This window comes from Onychostruthus taczanowskii, unplaced genomic scaffold (genome assembly GCF_017590055.1).
Source record: "Onychostruthus taczanowskii isolate IOZ18803 unplaced genomic scaffold, ASM1759005v1 scaffold39, whole genome shotgun sequence".
NCBI classification, from domain to species: domain Eukaryota; kingdom Metazoa; phylum Chordata; class Aves; order Passeriformes; family Passeridae; genus Onychostruthus; species Onychostruthus taczanowskii.
The window spans coordinates 1,841,641-1,861,008 of NW_024501348.1; the positions used below are offsets into that span (position 1 = coordinate 1,841,641).

The 19,368-nt window shown below is 42.0% G+C and overlaps 1 protein-coding gene across 4 annotated transcripts in view; it reads left to right on the forward strand.

Annotated features, from left to right (window-relative positions):
• Positions 1-1,400: 1,400 nt before the first annotated feature.
• Positions 1,401-19,368, forward strand: part of EPHA7 (EPH receptor A7) — a 162,927-nt gene continuing 144,959 nt past the window's right edge. For 3 of the 4 annotated variants that reach the window (XM_041412342.1, XM_041412339.1, XM_041412340.1), the window contains exons 1-3: positions 1,401-1,700; positions 5,675-5,739; positions 9,999-10,668. In XM_041412342.1, coding sequence (XP_041268276.1) covers positions 1,604-1,700; positions 5,675-5,739; positions 9,999-10,668 — 832 coding nt within the window. In that variant the 5' untranslated portion in view covers positions 1,401-1,603. The remainder of the gene's footprint in view (positions 1,701-5,674; positions 5,740-9,998; positions 10,669-19,368) is intronic. The other variant, XM_041412341.1, reaches the window with a different exon arrangement.

Sequence of the window (19,368 nt, forward strand, 5' to 3'; positions counted from 1 at the left end):
CACCGAATTGCAGTTACACCCCTGGCTCTTCGCTGCCTTCCCTTGCTTCCGAGACGATAGTCACTTATTCTGTTTACATCGCAGTATCTATCCTTCGAAAGGACACGACCACGCACCTTTAGCGCAGTACAAAACCCGGTCCATGCCGCTCGGCATCGGCCCCAGAAAGGTTGAGCGGGACGGAGGTGGAGGAGGCAGGGGCCGAGCAGGGGGTGCTCAGGGGGCGCGGAGCGGGGACCGCAGCCGAGGCCGCCGCCTCTCGCCGCGGGGGCTGCGCGGCCCCGGCCCCGGCGCGGCCCGGGAGCGGAGCGTTCGCACCGAGCCACCGTGCCCCGCGCTCCGCTCCGCGGCCTCATCCGGGGAGCAGTAAGTTTGTGTGTCTGTCCCGCAGTTGTTTCACTCCGAAGGAGCGAGGCGTGGGTTTGGAGAAAGGAAAGCGGAGGGGTGGGGGCGTGATAGATCCCCGGCAAAAGCTCTCCCGGACTGCAGGATGAGCGCTGACAAGAGAGATTTGGCAAGCTCCTCTCCCCCTCGGGTTTCACTTTTTTTTTTTTCCTCCCTCTCCTATTTAAATTGTCTCATTGTTAGAGGATTACACGCGCTTCAGGTTACACCCGGAGAGGGCAGGGGGGAAGCAGACTCTCCTTTCCCTCCCCACATAATATCTATATTGCCATTAACCTGTTCTTCATATTTGGGGCAAACCGGAGACGCGGGGCGGAAAACACGAACGCAACAGAGGGAAGGGATCCCAAGTGATGTCAGCCTCGAGGAACTTGGCTGTTGTGGCGGGGCTGTCTCAGGGAACCATCCCGCAGCTTCTGCCGAAGTTTCCCTTTCTGTGCCAGCGACCCACGGGAGCGCTCAGCCCGGCCACGGGCGGGCACCGCGCGGGGACCCGCCGGCGGCTGCTCGGCTTCGGACAGAGGCCGGACCCGGGCCGGGACCCCGCTACCCCGGCGGCTGCGACACGGGGAGACCACAGGGAACCCAAGGGGAGGGATGCACGGCCGTCCCCTGGCTCGCAGGACGATCCGGGCAGTCGCCCCCAGGCGTGCGGGACGCGCCGGGAGCCGCCCGGGCTCGGCGCCCGCTCGCAGCTCGGCCCCTCCGTCCCGCGCTGCGCCCCGAGCGCAGCCCGCGGCTCACCGGCACCGGCAGACACCCGACACCGCCGCACGCTCATTGGCCAGCGCAGCCTGCCCCGCCCCCCTGGCCGCCGCGACTCAGGGGGCGGCTCGGCCCGCCGGCCGCCGATAGCTGTTGCTGATTGGTCAGAAGGTGCTGTCAGTCACATTGAGGGACGGGCCGCCCCGCGGCCGAGGCCCCGCCCCCTTGCCCTCATTGATATTATCGGCGTGCGGCGCGGGCGGCCGGGCTGCAGTCGGGGCTGGCGGGCGGCCGGCCCGGTGCGGGAGCCGGGCAGCGGCGCGGAGGCGGAGGAGAAGGAGGCGAAAGAGAAAGGCAGCCTGGAGGGAGGGACCGCCGAGCCACAGACTAGCACAGCAAATTCTCCACCGTCCTCTAGCACCCACCAAGCGGCGGCAGTGGCAGTGTCTAGGAATAGAGAGCTAGAAATATAAAATCACCCCGCTCCTGCACCATGGCTTTCCAAAGTAGGCTCCCTTCTTGGATTATTTTGTGCTCCGTCTGGCTGTTCCGCTTTGCACACACGGGGGAGGCACAGGCTGCAAAAGAAGGTAAGGTGATGCGGAAAACAAAAAGTTTGAGCTTATTTATTGCTTTTCCCCGCGAAGTCTGTTTGGTGGCTTAGTAGGGGATCTTCCTGCCCCCCTGCCAGCTGCTTATCAGCCCCCCTCTCAGGGAAAAAAAAAAAAAAAAAAAAGACTTTTTAGTTGAGGTGGGAGGGCGGAAAAAGCACGGCATTCACTGGGTGCTGTGCATGTGTATGTATGAGGGACCGGGATAACTGCCTCTGCTCCCAGGAATGAGGTTTGCGAGGCATTCGCACGTGATGAGGAGGAATGGGGTTGGGAGAGCCCCCGGCCCGGGTATCCGTACCGGGAGCGTCGCTCTCCCGTGCCAGCCCGGATCCTCCCGAGGAGGTGTAGGGAGGGCGGGTTACCTCGCTGCTCCCTGGGCAGGGGCTGGGGGCCGAGTTTTAGGGCTCGGGACGCTTGGTGGGAGGCAAGGCACAGCGCGGGGCTGGGGCTGCGGGGCACTCCCCGCCGGGGGCCTGCAGCGCTCCGGCCCAGCGGGGCCGGGCACAGACCGCGGGAAGGAGCATCGGGGTGCAGTTCGGCACGTCCCAGCCGTGCAGGCTGGACATGTGTTTAGAAGATACATACGGCCCGGCGTCGTGTGCCTGCAACGTGTGTGCTCTCCCCCGGCATCGCTGGAGAGAGGTTTAGGGTTTTTACACCATCTGCGTAGCACAACGGAGCTTCCCCCTTCTCGTCAGCCTAATACTGGTATCTGTGTAAGGCGCACCCCGCACATTTGTTTCCCCCGCGCACAAATCAGTCAGTTTTGTATCAGAGGCTGATAGAGGTGTTTAAAATCAATTCACAAAGCCCATCTGGGAATCTCTTTTTTCACGCTGAGAAAATCCGAAATGATTTAAAGGAGCGCCCTGCTCGCGCTTGACAGCCAAAGGCGAAGGTCCGTCTCCATCTTCGGGGGGGACGAAGACACACACGACATGACACGGGAAGGGGGAGGCAGGGCATTTTCGGTGCCTCTGCATATGTATGCGTTTGGGGTTTCCCCCCCCCGCCTTAGCTGGATGCGTCAGTATTTTTCATCAAACCTCTGGCATGCAATAAAATATCATTTGGAGCTCTAAAAAATGCCTCAATTAAAATGTGCTCTGCCCTTAAAAGACGAAGTCCATGGCGAGATTAGAGAGGGAAAGAAGAAGGAGCTTTCCCGTAGTAGCATTTCGAAAGTTTATTTGGAGGGGCTGTAAAGCACGGAAACCCTCCCGCGGGGAGCACTAACCAGTAGCCGTGGGGAGAGGGAGAAGGGCCGGGCAGTCGGACGGGGAGGGTGCGGACTGCCTGCCCCGCTCTGCCGTACGGCTTGCTCCCTGATCGGAGCTACGCCGGTGCTTCCCACTGGTTTCTGTGTTATACGTGTGTGGGTGGTTATGTATGCATCTATACCTATGAGTGTGCGTGTATAATGCCTGTATATTCGGGGAAAATCACCTAGCCAAAGGAGGATCAGGAGGGGGCGAGCGGCAGACAGGGATTGATAGCGGCTACCTGCTGTAAGGGCAGAAAACTCTGGCGGAAGAAAGAGCGAGTTAAAAAAAAAAAACAAACCAAAACAACAACAACAACAAAAAAGTAACTTTACAGCTTCACCGCCGGCCCCGCCGAAGGTCCGGTGGCGGCAGCAGCCCCGTGTGGTTTCCTACTCCTCCCCGCTGGGTACGGAAAAGGGTTGGGAGGGGTAAAAGGCTAAAAAGTTTCCCGAGTTTCCTTTCTGTAGCTCAATAGAAGCCGCGGTGAGATGCTGGAGAGGAACGGGGCAGGGTCCGTCTGTCTCTCTAAGCGAGAAAGTGACCGCGTTACCTGCGGAGCCCTCTGCCAGCGGCAGGACCCTCTGGTCCAGCGCGGACACGGGGAGCGGGCTATCCCTTCGCTCCGTGTCTGCGACAGCTCGGGGCTCCTGGGGGCCGCTGTCCCGGGCTCTTCCTCCCAAAACCGCGGCTGTCGGGGGTGTAGCGGGGGCGGCCGCGGGACTGGTTCGCGGCTCGGCCGCCAAGCCCCGTTGTTCGGCGCGGGGGCGCGGCCGCCTGCGCGCAGCTCCGCGCAGCGCCCGGAGCGCCACTGCGGCTCCCCGCGGAGGCGAGAGGCCCCTGCTCCCCGCCTGCGCGGAGCCCCGCTGAGCCCATTTCCCGCGGCCGCGCCCCCGCGCTTCACCCGCCGCCTCTCCGCCTCCTTTCGCTCTCCGCCGCGCCGCGGAGCGCGCTGCGCAGCTCCCCCGCGGAGCGACCGCGCTGGAGCCCCGGTGCGCTCCCGGCGCGGGAGGCTGCGGACCCCCTGCGGCTGCCGGCGGGGGGCGCGGGGCGCGGCGCCGTCCCCCGCATCACTTCCCCGCGTTGCTGAACGAGCCGTGACAGCCACGGGTCTCCCCGCGCAGGGAGCAGGGCAGCAGCCGCTGGCTTGGAAAGCTCTTCCCCGGTAACTCTGGATGCCAGAAGGAACGCCAGGATTTCTTTACAAGGGGTGTTTGCATAGCAGGGGTTTCTGTGTTGGGGTTTTTTTTTTGTTTGTTTGTTTCTTTGTGGGTTTTCTTTTTGTTTGTTTTGTTTGCTTGTTATCTTTTCTTTCCCTGATGTGCTCACCCGTTGCTACGTGATGGAGAATTACTGCCAAATAAAAAGTATAATGAATTGCAGCCGTAGTGTGCTGGTGCTGAAACGGTTAAATTTTTGGTGGTACCTTTTTTTTCCAGGACCATTATAAATGTTCTTGTTTAACAAGTCGCCACATACACCACCTTTTCTATAGAAAGTGGTACAAAGTAAAGCCCCTTGAATCCAACCTTAATGACATAAGCAGGTAATCTTTCTGGAGGGAGGCTATCAAACTTCCTTAATGAGTAGTTCCACTTCATTACTGAAATACAGGCCTGGAAGCTACCGTTTTGTGTTCAGCTAACATTCCACGTATTACGGTATGATTTTTTAGGCATCTTTTTAGTAATTCATTGAAATTTAGTGTTAAATTCTCCTTGGAGAAAGGCCCAAAGCTAGAATTAAAACTGTTTTGTTAGACCTGCAAAAGTTGCTTCAAGTTACAGCCTTAAGTCACACATCTAAATATCTTAGACAGTACAGAAATGCTGTGTATGAGGTTATAAATAACCTTATAGCTAAAGGTATATGGGATAGGTTCAAATTAGGAGTGCTACTAAAGAGCTGGTTTATTAGGCTGTGATTAACCACTTTTGGAGGTAGGGTTACATTTAGCTGAAAATAATTGTGGTGCTGCTAGAACTGATGTCCTTCTGTATATAAATGTCACCATGACGTGAAGATTATAGGAAGATATTACCATAAAGTGAATTAGTCTGATTTTGTGTATGCGAGGTAATTGCAGAGTCTTTTATTTTCTGTACTCCTGGTTGTCATATATTTGCAGAATTATTCCTTTTCTTTATGAAATAAAAATACTTGTGAAAATATTTTTCACTTTGACACTCAGAAAAGATCATTGCTTTTTCAAAGTGACTCTCGGGGAGGTATAGACCAGTCCTGTAAAAATCAGTTTGGAAATGTGTTGAAATGCCGGTGTGCTTTAAGCTGATTGTAATGACCAGCGTATGGAAAATGTCCTTATGAAAAAGGAGAGGGAGGGAGTATGCATCTTCATGACTGATTAATAGCACTTCAGAGCACTAAAAATCCCTCACTTTATTTTAAGCAATGAAATTGTAAAGGTATATGTATTTTTGGTCACATATAAGCAGATATGTGTATCTGCTTATATGTAAATGGTACATAATAATTTGTCGGTTTACAAATAAATAGTTGTGGTTGCAGATAATTTTTTTAACAATATGAAGAAATATAAATCTGTAGAAAAGTTACGTTAATTCTATCACTTTTGAAAATTTATATTTTGTTCCTTAGTTTTAAATCCCCCCTTGTTATGTTTAACAAGTTGTGGAATTTTTTTTTTTTTTTTTTCCCTTTTTTTAGTAATACTGCTGGACTCTAAAGCACAACAGACAGAGTTGGAATGGATTTCCTCTCCTCCCAATGGGGTAAGTACTGAGGCAAAACTTAAGCTCCTAAAGATGAGTAGTCAGTTTATCGAAGCAGTTGAAAGACCTGCTTTAAACTAGTTCCCCCTCATATTTCTCTCAGTAATCATACCAAGTGTTAATGACTTCTTCATTTTTTAGAATGAAACCTCAGGTTACAGTGTACAAATGTACAAGCCAATTAAAAGCAAGTGGCTCCTTGGAAACTTTTGTTAGTTTTGTGCTTTGTAGTGTATTTCTTTGTGCTGTACAAAGGATTACACTGTATATTTATAACACAGTATTTTAAATCACTTTTTTTCTTCCCTTAGAAACAACAGATCTGCTTCTGTGTGGAAACTTTCTAAAAATATGTTTTTCATTTTCTGTAGAATGGGTGATCATAAATTTGTTTACGATGTTTTCTTTGTAATTGAATAGCACAGATTGAAGTGCTCTAAAATAAAAACATTTATACTGCAGATGTGTTTGAAATGACATTCCAAACTTGAAACATCCCCAAGCCTTGAGGAGCTTGATATCTGGAACTAGGCATGAATTATGTGGTTAAGGCCACCTCCAGCTTGTGTACAAATTAATCTTATGGCATTCTATGAAATGTACCGTTGTAAATTACACCATTATAAAAATGAGATGTTTAGAAACATCAGTGTTATTGTCTTATTTATTATATATGTAAAGTTGGGAAATGCTGCTTTCAGTCTGAATTAAAAGTGTTATAAAACCTCTTCTTCCTCAAGCCTTGAGGAAGAACATTTTCAGAAAAATATAATGGATATATTGTCTTATCTTAACTCAGTCCTACATGAGCTTATTCTGACAAATCATGAATTACTGGACAGTTCTTGCTCATGGAAACAGCCTTGCTGAATCTATTGTGACACCTTGCACGAACAAGAACTTGGGGGATCAGTCCCTTAATCTTCAGTTCATTAAGAAATCTGGAGCCAGAAGAGCGTGAAGTGTGAGTAGGGATATAAAAGTGTAACAAATCCTTTAAATAAGAAGAATGAAAATGTGGAAGTGTCTCTCTTTAAAAGCAAGATTGTAGTATCAATACAAGCATAAACTGGAAACTAATCTAAGGACTTGAGAGGGAATGTAATGCGGGCTCAGTGTGTATGATGGCCAATAACCTCAGCATTAGCGTTTTGCCCTGATTGAAGCCTTTACCAGGGATGTTTGGAAGATTAGCTCGGTGACACTTATATTAAGCTAACCTGTAGATAATGAAAGACCTGTCAACACATGTTACACATGATCATACTGAAAGACAAAAGTAGAGGCCAATTCAACAAATAGTGACAAGAGAGTTTCAGAGGTAGAAGTGAATTTCAATCACAAATTAAAAGTGAATCAATACTAATGGCTAGATTTGTATGTGTGAAAGAAAGTGTTCAGGAAAAGTTGTCTGCAAATTAGCATGAAAGTACCATTTTAATAATGTAATTTTGAAAATAAATGTTTTTCTAATTTTAATTACTGAATTATTTACTATGCAATAAAGGCTTCATGGGAATGAACACAGAAAATTTTGAGAGAAACTACTGCATAATCACAGTAGAGAATATATCAGTCAGACACTCGTTAAATGCCTCATTCAACTGCAAATGCTACATTTAATGCTGTTAAGATAACTAAGAAGTTAAAATACCATAAATTGAAACCAATAGAACAGGGCATATTCAAACAGATTTGCATGTATAGCACCATATTTTGCAGCAGGACAAAGAAAAGTGGAGTCTTCTTTCTGTGAAATTGTTCACTATAAGAAAACTTCAATGAATGGTGGTAACCTCACCTGCCATAGGTGAAAATATCTTGAAGTACTGATATTTTTTTTTTTTTTGTTGCAGACACTGTGATTACATAATTGCATCATAAATCACATTTCCCTAATTTTATTTCTTTGGCAAAATATGGAAAAATAGTTCCAGTGCTTAATGCTAGGGATCAAAAAAAGTAGTGCTTCTTGTGTGAATTGTATTATTTTCCTTGATTGTACATAAGAATCTCTTTGATGCTAGCTAGTCTTGTGTAGTAGGATTTTGACTCTGAGGAAACTCATTTGTGTTGTATTGTGAAGAGTAGGTTGATTTTGTAAAATGTATTTTGTTTGTTGCTTTTTTTTTTTTGTTTCTTTCAGTTTGTGGTTTGTTTTTTTTTTTGAGGAGGAATGGTGATTTGTTTTGGTGGTGCAATCCACATCAAAATTCAAGGAGACAGATTCTGTTGTGGGTGCATGAGAGTTACTTTCATGTCAAAGATGGAATACATTGTCTTACTGAATATCTTCTTCCAGAATCTGTCTTGGTGTCTTAAGGGAAGAATGCTTACACAAGATAAAATATAAAACAAACAAAAAAACCCCCTCAAACCATCTCAAAGAAACCCCAAAGGACATAGCATTACCTGGCGAAATTTTAGGCTTTATGCCTTTTTTATAATTTTGATGGGATTTTTTTTAATGGGGAGATGCTTTTTATTATCATAGTATAGCCAAAACCGTCTCACTCCAGGGCCCCTTTTTTCCTTTTCCTTGTTTTTCTAGCTCTTATAGAGGTGAAAAAAATTACTCATTCAGCTCTAATAAATCTTTATGAAGATAGACATTCTTTTGTTCAGAGGTTAATACTCTTCCATATGCAATCACTTCAGCTAACTCCATGAGCATTTAATCATCTATTTCAATCATTTAATACCATATGCATATAATATATAATACTGTATATATCTCGTCTGTATTAACTGTAGGTCCTTGAGAGGCGCTTTGATATTTACAACTTCTGTGCATTTCAGCATCTGGAGCTGTGATGTATTTTGTGGTGATAACTTCCAGCATCAATTCAGCCACATCTGTTTTTTCTTGAAACAGACAACAACATTGAAATGGTCTCATTTGCTGTCAAATAGGCTTGCAGAGTCATGTACACTGTGTGGCTCCTGATCTGGGAAGCCAATGCCTTCCATGCTTGGTTGCCGGCATGAGGAATGTCAGTGGATGCTCTATCCTGCAGAGGTGCCGACTATACGAGTCCCACAAAGCACTTAAGCATGTGCTTACCATTAAGCTCATAAGTACAGTCACTGATCTTAAGCATGAGCTTAAGTGCATTATTGACACAGGGCCAGAGGGCTGAGTGCCATCCAGAGAAGTATTGGTTGCCTATATCCTGGGGTGACGATAGCTCACCCCCCTCCTCTAATTTACTACAGCTGCAGTTTCTGCAGGCACTGAAATGTTACAAGAAATGTGAAAAAAGGTGAGAGACGAGGAATGTTTGGGTTACACCTGGGCAGATCTGCCTCGTTGAATTCGCTGGAAGGTTTGCCATTGCTGGAGGTGCAAATTCCCACGCTACCAAAGGCTGTTAAAGACTGTGGGATTGTTAAAGGCTTACCAGCTCGTTACACAGTTGGTAGCCTAAAGAGAGAGCATCGACAAACTCAGGCTTTGAACCAGAGAGCTTTCAGTCATACAGGTTGTTTTTAATTCTGTATGTAGTCTCATGGTTCATTTGAACTCCCAGCTAAATAAAGTTTGCCCTTTCTAATAGGGGTGCAGCCACTGGACAAAAGGTGAGGTGAGGAGGAGCTCCTACTTATCTTTTCAGTTTGTAAATAAAACAGAAGGCACACTGAAAGAAAGGGAGGCAACTCAAGTGTTTCCTTTCTTTCAGATTTTTAATTCTGTCAATTTTCTCTTGCCCTCTCTCTATGCCATTTTGATTACACAGGGGTGGGAATCATCTGACTCATGAGTTTCAGGACCTGATCCCATGCTTTCTATACAACTGCAAGTTTCATTGGAAGTTTTATATGCACAAGTTTTATGTACTCTGATGCTAAGCAATTTCAGTTTCTAAGACTTCACTGACATTAGGTTTCTTTGAAGAGAAGCTACCTTCCTCCTTTTGGTCTTTGCTCACTCCATTGTGACATTAAAAATACGTGTGAGCTCAGGGTGAAATCAGAACCTGGTATGCTACACAGCCTTTTCTGAAGCTGTCCCTTTTCAACTGTGCCCGTGAAATGACAAAGATTTTTAGAAGTTGGATGTAGGAAAAACATGAAGGGAGAGAGAGAGCCTACTCCTGCATTAATATATATTTTATTCATTTAGATGCTTAACAGTATTTTTAATAACTTACTGTTAAAAAGAAGGAAAATGTGAGTTGTGTGAAGCTTTTTTAAATACTCAGTAGTTACAACTGGTGACATACTTCTTGTTTATTGCTAACTGTTTGTTATCATTTTAGTGGGAAGAAATTAGTGGACTGGATGAAAACTACACTCCTATACGAACATACCAGGTATGCCAGGTGATGGAATCAAACCAAAACAACTGGCTTCGGACTAACTGGATTGCAAAAAGCAATGCACAAAGGATTTTTGTAGAACTGAAATTCACTCTGAGGGATTGTAACAGTCTTCCTGGAGTTCTGGGGACTTGTAAAGAAACTTTTAACTTGTATTATTATGAAACAGACTACGACACTGGCAGGAATATCCGAGAAAACCAGTATGTAAAAATAGACACTATTGCAGCAGATGAAAGTTTTACCCAGGGTGATCTTGGGGAGAGAAAAATGAAACTTAACACAGAGGTGAGAGAAATTGGACCTTTGTCCAAAAAAGGATTCTATCTTGCGTTTCAGGACGTAGGGGCCTGCATTGCTTTGGTCTCTGTCAAAGTCTACTACAAGAAGTGCTGGTCCATCATTGAGAACTTAGCTATTTTTCCTGACACAGTGACTGGCTCAGAGTTTTCCTCTTTAGTTGAAGTGCGAGGAACTTGTGTCAGCAGCGCGGAGGAGGAGGCGGAGAACGCGCCGAAGATGCACTGTAGCGCAGAGGGAGAATGGTTAGTGCCTATTGGAAAATGTATCTGCAAAGCAGGATACCAGCAGAAAGGAGACACCTGTGAACGTAAGTAAACACAGTTTGCTGTAAATTGTAGGTCATGTTCTACCAGATTTTTCTGTTTTTTTTTTTTTTTTTCCTGCTTTTTTTTTTTTTTTTAAGAGAAATGCATCATCAGTCTGCTTTTAAAGTTTTCAGATCCCCAATCTGTGAAGTTCACACTGGTTAATCTAAAGCAGTCAGTCTGTCTGATTATGAAAATCAGTGGTTGCACAAAGCAGTTTTAAATTTAAAGAAAAACACTGAAGTCATAAGTATAAAGATAGGTTCAGGACTAAAATTATGAACTGATTTTGTTCTTGTACCCTTTGGTAAGGCTGAGTAAATCATACCTATCACAGAACATTGTAGCAATAATGTCAGGTATGAGTGGGTAAACAGTTTGTTCTTCCACATGATCCCTGACATAATTATAAGGAAGTTAAAATGCATATTTAAAAATAAAATGGGTGTGGCTAGTAATGGGAAGAATACACACAAAATCAAAACCGAGTTAGGGGTTTGTGTCAAGTGTGTGAAAACTGAATGCAAAACATATATTTCAAATGGACTATCAAATTTTCAGAATAAAGTATGATAGCCTTTCTGTATTTTTTTTTTACACAAAACTAACTCTAAATTTTTCGCTTGCAGTTGAATCACTGTGATTATTTTAAAATACTAGCAGATCAGAGACTACTGAGTTGTACTTCCTGATTCAAGACTAATTCAGTTAACCATGTTCTTAGAATTATACTTGACCTTAGCCTTGCTGTTACTGGGGCTATATGCATAAGACATTTCTGCATAGGATGAGAAGGAATATTTTATTTTCTTTGCTTCCAGTAAGAACAAGAGAATCTGGAGTTTGTTTGGAGCCCTGTATTTTCATGTACATTTAATACAAGGTCTGTAATTTTTATGATAAGGTAGCACAAGGAGTTCTATATCACCATATGTTTATTGCAAGATAGGCAGACATTTATTGGTGAGAAATATTTTAAGTGAAAAAGTGGAAAAATTCCCACAAATCTGTGAAGAGGAGAAATTTACATAATCTCAAAAACCAAGCTGGCAGCACTCACTGAAGTTCCTCAGTCTGATGAGAACTTCAAAAATGGTAGAGGATTTGGGACATCCCAAAAAAAAGTAAATGAGTCTCTTTATTAATAGTTTGTCCACATGAAAAAAAACACACTTCTGCTTTTGATGAGTTTCTATAAGGAAATTCAGTAGAAGGTGGAGTGGAGTTGATCTGAGGTCTTTGTAGCTCCACACAAATCTTTCATTGTTCTGTTGGGAGAGGATGAAGTCTTAAACACTGCAGAGGGTGATCTCATTAGGAGTAATTGTAATGTGAAAAACTGCCCTGGCAAAACTGTTCAGTAGACTGTATTAGAGGTCTGTTAAAAATATTAAGTGCTGTGTCCCATAGAAGTCTGTGTTGAGGTTTTAGATTTTTTTTCTGAGCAACTGATTTTTTTTTTCCTTTTTTTAGTTAACTTGCTCTTGATTACAGACCTAGTTATCACTGATGTAATTAATATATTAATTTTATTTGACTTTCAATAAGGGAGAGAAAATATCCAAAAAAACCACCAGTCTATGTTAGGAAGGGGGTGGGGGACATGAGCTGTGTGAGCATGGCAGGGATGTATAGAGAAGAAATTGATGTTTGGTGACTGGAATTCAAGTAACTTGTTTATTGAACAGGCTTCTTAATTTCTAACTGTGCTGATGTTGACAAAAGAATTAAATGATAACTTGTACTTGAGCCTGGTGGCGTGCTCATTTGCAAGAACATTTCCCATTTTTGGCTTGCTTCCAAAGCAATCGCTAGGAGAACACGGTACTCTGGAAGCAGTCCAGAGGATCATTTATGGTATTTTTCCTCTTTTCTTTCAGTGATCCTGTTAAGAGTTTCAAAACAAACTCTGGCCCCATATTGAGGCAAGCTAATGTGTTTGAGAGGGAAAAGGCTGTGGGCAGGCACTCGTCGAGTGCACGCCGAGTCAGCAGCTCCAAGTCAGAACGATCTGGGTGACGGTGGCACACGCTTGTAATTGCTGTCTTCATGTCCTGTCTGGGCTTGAGGATGTTATTAAGTATGATCAACTATGTAGTGACCGATAATGCAGCTGGCACACTGATACTGCGTCTGTTTTTTGTGACAGATATTGAGAGAAACTTATCTGTACATTGACACTAATGCAGCTGGCTATCTGTTACTGTCAAGCTGTGTAACAGATCAAGTGGAAGCAAGTTGGTGTGTGCTTTCTTAACCCAGAGCTTTTGTAGCCCTGTCTGAGGGCTCACTTCTGCAAATACTTTGTACCTGGCATGCTGTGTGACTTCTTTGGGACTACTCAGGGCAGAAAGTATTGTGCTCTGTCAAGATGGGCAGACGTCTGTGATTCTTCTGTCACACTTGCTAAAGCTCTGCTGAATTAGCACAGTAGGATTGTCTTTTAAAGATACAGAATAATACCTTATCTGGCTGTTTTGCAGCAAAGGTAGGAGTAGATGACCACGTTGTAGTTCCAAATGTTTCTTCAGCCTGTAACTCAGCAGGGATTTTCATTTGTGTTACACTAGCTTGATTGGCTGTCTGTGATTGAATAATGTGTTTCTTTTGCATACATCTCCTCTCCTCTTTGTGTAATTTATTGAGTTCAGATACTAAAACGATTGAATTTTGATTTATTTATAAATAAATGCACTGTATGCATTTATTTATTTATTTTTAAATGAATGTAACTTGTAGTGCTGGGAAGGATAAGGAAGAAAACAATCATGAGTGGTGAAACACATAACCTGGAAAATAAGGTCCCCTGTGTTCCCTCTTAATTGCTTGATCTTTCAAAGTGAGTTAATTTTTTTTTCCTTTTGGATGTACACTGATTACTTCTCACTATACGAGTGCCAAAGAATACTTGAGACCTCAGTGTAAGACATATGTAGGAGACCCAAATTTCAGAGAGTTCACAAATGCAATTTAAAGCAAAATCTCAAAGCTGTGTGAAACAAACATAAGGAAACTAGGTGAGCCTCTGAACTTTCAGCTCCAGATTGTTTTGCTTACGTACAAGGAGACTCTTTCCTTAGTGTTGATCTTAGGTCTGATAGTTTGTAGAACTAGACTTAGGTGTGGAAATTGTACATTTCAAAGGATTATCTTGAAGGGTACGTAGCAGCAGTACCAGAAAGGTACCTAGACATATTCAGTTCTTCTAACACTATGTATTGCATCTGGTATGGAAAAAATCCCCATCCAACCAACCAAAAAAACCCCAACCACAAAAACCCAATGGACTTCTTGGTAACTATAGTGGACTCCCAATAGGTCTAACTTGGACTTTTCTCACAGTGGAGTTCATTTGATATATTATGCATGTGAAGGAATACATTGTGATCAGTGATTGATATTTGAAGGTGAATATAATTCTATGAGAGCTTCTACTATAATGTATTTTCCATCTGTTTTATGTTAGTTGGGGGTGGAGAGGGAGAGAATTAAATTTATTCAATCAGAGCAGGAGAGTGATATTTCAGAAGGTATGAAGCTTCTCTTAATGCTACTGAACTGAGAAATTACATAGATCACTGGGCACCAAGTCCAAAAAATCAAATTCCTAGGGAAAGCCAAATGGGTGCATTTTACTGTTAAACGAATTATAATACTGTATGCATTAACAGTTGTTTTATTGGCCTCCAAATGAGGAGGGGATTATAGCTATTTGCACATTTTGCCTTGGTGAGGTAAAAAGGGAGCTACAGGGTTTTCTTTCCAAACTTTGTCAAGTGCTATACACTGTGCCAAAGAGAAAATTGCATCTGTTCCTACTCTTTTTTCTTCTTGGGACAAACATTTTCTCTCTTCACTTTGTGAGATATTACTTGATAACAGATCCGGAAACTGAATTTGCCTTATGTGCAGCATATTTGTGGTAAAATATGTGTGGTTGTGGGATTTTTTGTTTGTTTTTTTTTTTTTTTTTCCTTCTTTCTTGTGTGTTTTCTTTTTTAATGTTACTCCCTTTAGGAGCTTATGTGCCACAGATTTATTAATAGAGGGCAATTAATTAAGATGGGAATGTGAATAAGTTGTAATTAAAACAAATATTACTATGCTTCCCAAAAGCCCAGGTTGCACATATTGTGAATTGGGCATAGAGTTCAGTTCTGGGAGTGTGTCACAGAAGATGTGGTGACCTGCAACTTAAGTAACCTGTGCTGACATTCCCACATTTTCAACTTGAAAATTTTTTGCTTTGTGAAGATGGGGAAAATGGTAGAAAACTTTTCAATGGCATTTATGTCATCAGGACTTTAAATGTTTCCTCTTTTGAAGAAGAGTTACCTTTCTTCCATTTGCTTCCAAAATTACTCTAGGGAAGAGAATGTAATTAGTTTCAGCTAATTGAACCTGAGCAGAGAATGAGGGTATCTCTGTGTCACTGAGTCTTGTCATTTTCTCAGAAGCCTGTAGAAGTTCAACAGCAGAGTGTCTATCTCCTTCTCTTTTTATTCCCTAACATATTAAATAACTTTTCTGTTCCTTTTTAAAGAAAGGCCAGTGGGATCTGATATCAGGTACCACATACAGCTGAATATTAACTATTTGATTAAAAAAAAGTTTAAAAGGTAGGTATCTTTGCAAAGGATCCTAGCAGGGTTCAGGCAAATAAACTCGATATTTTCAAGTGAAAATAAGACCTTTTCGCTAGAGGGTCAAGAATTACTGAAGGTGTTTCTAGCATGAAATAGAGAGCTTAATTTCTGCTTCAAGCTACCTTTGGAATTTGTAGAAAGCTGAATGTTTTGGCTATCATTCACCCTGTAGTCTTCTGACTTCCCTTCTTGTCAGGGAGGTGTAGTACAAAGATATATTTGCTTGCTGTATCTTCCTTTCAAAACAGTCTAGTGTTCATGAAGAAGATGATTTTTACAAATTTATTTGTCTCTCTAAGTAATTTGGATTTCTTTGACCTACTTTGTTCATGTTCTTCAGTATCCATGGAATAGTATCCAGTATCCTGGATGTGAAAGCACAGGGAATATAAAGGGAAAGGAGCTATGTCCACTGTTAAACATGACCTCTTTGAAAGTTTTTTCCAAATGAAGTAACACAAAATGGCTGGTGTTCTCACTGGTCAGGGCTAGCCATTCCCTGAAAAAAACGGATGCCTTCATGCTTCATAAAATCTGTTTCAGGTCTCTTCTGTGTTGTTTTTTGGCCTTAAGATACAATTGATTTTTTGTAGTGTTGCTTTGCCTGAAGTATCTCAATTAGTTTGATAAGTCTGATTATAGGCTGTCATAGTTTTGGTGATAGAGCATCCTCTCCCAAATGTGACAAAGAGATGAGAGAAGGAAAATGATGAGAAGTCAGAGTGATAAGTAATGAAGGCAATCAAAACCATCTAGTTTTCACTGATAATGCCATCAGAGTGATCCCTGAAATGAATTAACTGCAGAGCTACTGACAGATTTAGTTCCCAATAAACTGGTTGTTTTGCTTCAGAAGAGCTGAAAAAGGTGAAATTGCAGGTGCAAATGGGCGATCAGGAGCCCGGATCCTAGAAGTGGGGTTGTTGGATAGTGCAGTTCAATGTAGAGCTCTTTCCCTCTCCAGCCTCTTCTCCTCTGCCCTCTGGCTTGCCCCTCTTCCCAGCTTCAACTGTCTCCAGGAATTAATTTTAGTTTTGCATTTTACTTGAGGTTTGATGAATACGAGTTTCTTCAAATAAATTTGCTGCATGGTTGTTGTTTGGGTGTTTTTTTTTTGGTCAGATCCACTGCTGTGCACAGATTTTGAAATGAAAACAAAACCAGCAATGAAATCTAAGAGAATTTTAGTAATATCTCCTTTAGTTACAGGGGAAGCACTAAAACTGTCTGTTTTACGGGTCTGGGATGCCACTACTGAATTAGCTACGGTTGCTCAACAGCTGGGCCATTAACTCCTTAGCTGTAAAGTGTATCTGCTGTTTGTTCTAAATGTAGCTTTAGCTGGTATTTAGAAATGGAATCTCATCCTGTCAAGTCTGTTGCCCAAAACCATATGTTTTGCTTCTGAAACAAACTTTCCTGCCCAGAATCTTTTGTGAAGGGTGCAATAGGTGTCTAATGGCTTTGCTATAATTTTCTAAGTTTGCTGTGTTTCTAAGGATAAACAAATTTTCCTATATGAAAAAGAAGCTGCTTACTTGGAAATTCTGAGAGGGTTTTTTGGTTTGTTTATTTTGGTGTGGTTTTTTTTGTTTTGTCCAGGGTTGCTGTTAACCTCTCAGAATTAGCCACCAAAAATAAATCTAAGTATTCTTTCATTTCTGAGTACAAATGGGAGAAGTCACATATAATCCTCATTAGGAGTATCACAATGGTGCATGCATTCCATTAAATATGACTATTAGCTTTTTAAGAAAAAGTGAAACAAAACCCATCCAGAAAACAAGGTTTCAGGAACTGAAAAAAGAGAGTTAGTAGGTTACAGAGAAAGTGAAAGTAGGGATCAATTAATGGAAGAACTGATCACAAAAAATAGAAGAACATGTTAATAACTACTTACCTAATCTACTTCATGTATCTGTAAAACAACTATTATCTCTATGGTGAAATGCTGTTGAAAGTTGTACAAGAAAGCTGCAGTTCAAAGTATAAATTTTTCTTTGAAAATAAGGAAACTTAAGTAAAGGGCTGAATTTGAGGTTTTTCTTTAAGAAGTGGGACAAGCATATGGCGAGATCTATGTTTGGTACTGAAGCTGAAAAAAAAAAAGGAAATTATGTGGGCAAAATGTTTGGTTAACTAGTTGAGGTTTTGAATTTTGATGCATCCCAAACGTCTTCTGTTATTGTGAAAATATTTGCACCTCAGCAACAATTCCTATATATTAAGCAGTATTAAATCCTTAAGAAAATCTTTCTGTTTTCATTTGGGAAACTGTGGAGATAGTTTTAGTGTAGGTTTTCAGTTAATATGCTTATTATTACTTGAACTATAGGGTAAAAGTTAATTCTTGCTTCTTGACTTCCCAGCTGGCTTGCCCTGCACTGTGCAAGCTCTGTCTGCAATGATAATTTAGTTATTAAAAACAAGAAGTTGTACACAGTTTATCACAATGAACAAGTGTGGATTGACACTTTGTAGATTGAAAACAAATAAAACATTTTCAAATTAATATCTTTAAAGTCAAAATGGATCCTTTGAAGCTTTATAAAAAGTTATATAAGTTATATACATATAACTTGTGTTGTTTTTTTGCCTCTCCTAGAGGTACTGTCAATATTACTTTTATAAAAAATCTTAAGACTGGAACCAAATTGAGAGTAAAACAGTTTGTAGGAGTTTCCTTTTCAAAGAATTAGAAAAGTATATTCAGGGAGCTTATTAAAAGCCAAGCACTTGACAGGAAAAATATGTAGATGATTTCTACTGTAGTCCTTCACAGAATGTTGTGGCATCAGAGAGAGCCAAAAAAAAGGGCAGGTTCACCATTTAGGTTGGCATTACCTGTCTTTAATTTCATAGAAAGAAATCCCTCTTTACAGAATGGTGTATCTAATTTCTTCTATAACATAGCATTATTGTGCAAACAGCAGCCATAGCAAGTGCATTTAAGACATTTTTATGAACACACTTCTTACTTAGAGAAGCTTTTATTCCTGTGCATTTCCTAATCCTTGTGCTGCTGCTGTCTGTCACAGTGAGTTCTCTTGTCCCTAATAATAATGAAAAATATATGTTATATGTGAAAGTGAATAGTATCCAGTTAATAGTTCACAGCAGAAACTGTGGTAATCTCATGTTTCATTTCTTGCTCTCAGACACATCAGCAATGTATGCCTGGTGGCTCTGGTGAAAGAATTTTTGTATACTTTTCCATTAATGACTGTTTCTGACTTCACAATCTCCCTTATAAACACGACACACCAACAAAAAAGGAGAGTGTCTGTTAAATATTTAACAATTTTTCCCTTCTATTTTTCTTCATTAAGAAGAGATTTTCCATTTAGGAAAACTTATCTCTTTGAATGTATATGCTCTCTGGAAAATTTTGCTTAATATCAAGCTAATTTATAAGTCTAATTCAGGGTAGCAAAGGCAACCAAGTATGAAACTTGCGTGTAAGAAGAATTGGGCTCAAATACTGCATTTCTTGAGTTTAGATCCTGTCAGGGCATGTGACTGTACATTTTTATTTAACTGGGTGGCCCTGTTGCTTGTCTTAAGGAGGATAAAGTTGCTCAGATCTCTAACAAACATCAGGGTTTTTTACCCAGGGTAATTTGATACTTTAAGCTGTTAATTTTTATGATTTGGATTGGTTACATGTGTCTCTTGGCAAGACGTGGCTCTCCTGCAATAATAGTACCAAGCATTTTTCCAGTAAAACCCCAATTGTTAATATCATCTGATATCAGTGCATACCTCAAATGTGTGCTATTGATGGGAAAAAGAAGGAAGTACATGATTGAGAAACATAATTACTGTTAATATTTTGCAATGTATTTAGTATACATAAATGCAAAAGTTATTTCTTGTTGCAATTGAGAAGGACACTAAGGCTTTAGAGAGGCTGGAGTGAGAATACAGCAGGCTGGCTGCTGCTATTTTTTTTTTTTTTTAGCAAAAAAATTTCTGATACTATGTACTACCATAAATAAACATACTGAGAAAGTGTAAAAATGAGGTTTCTACTTTTCACTAAACAAGTTACAAGTA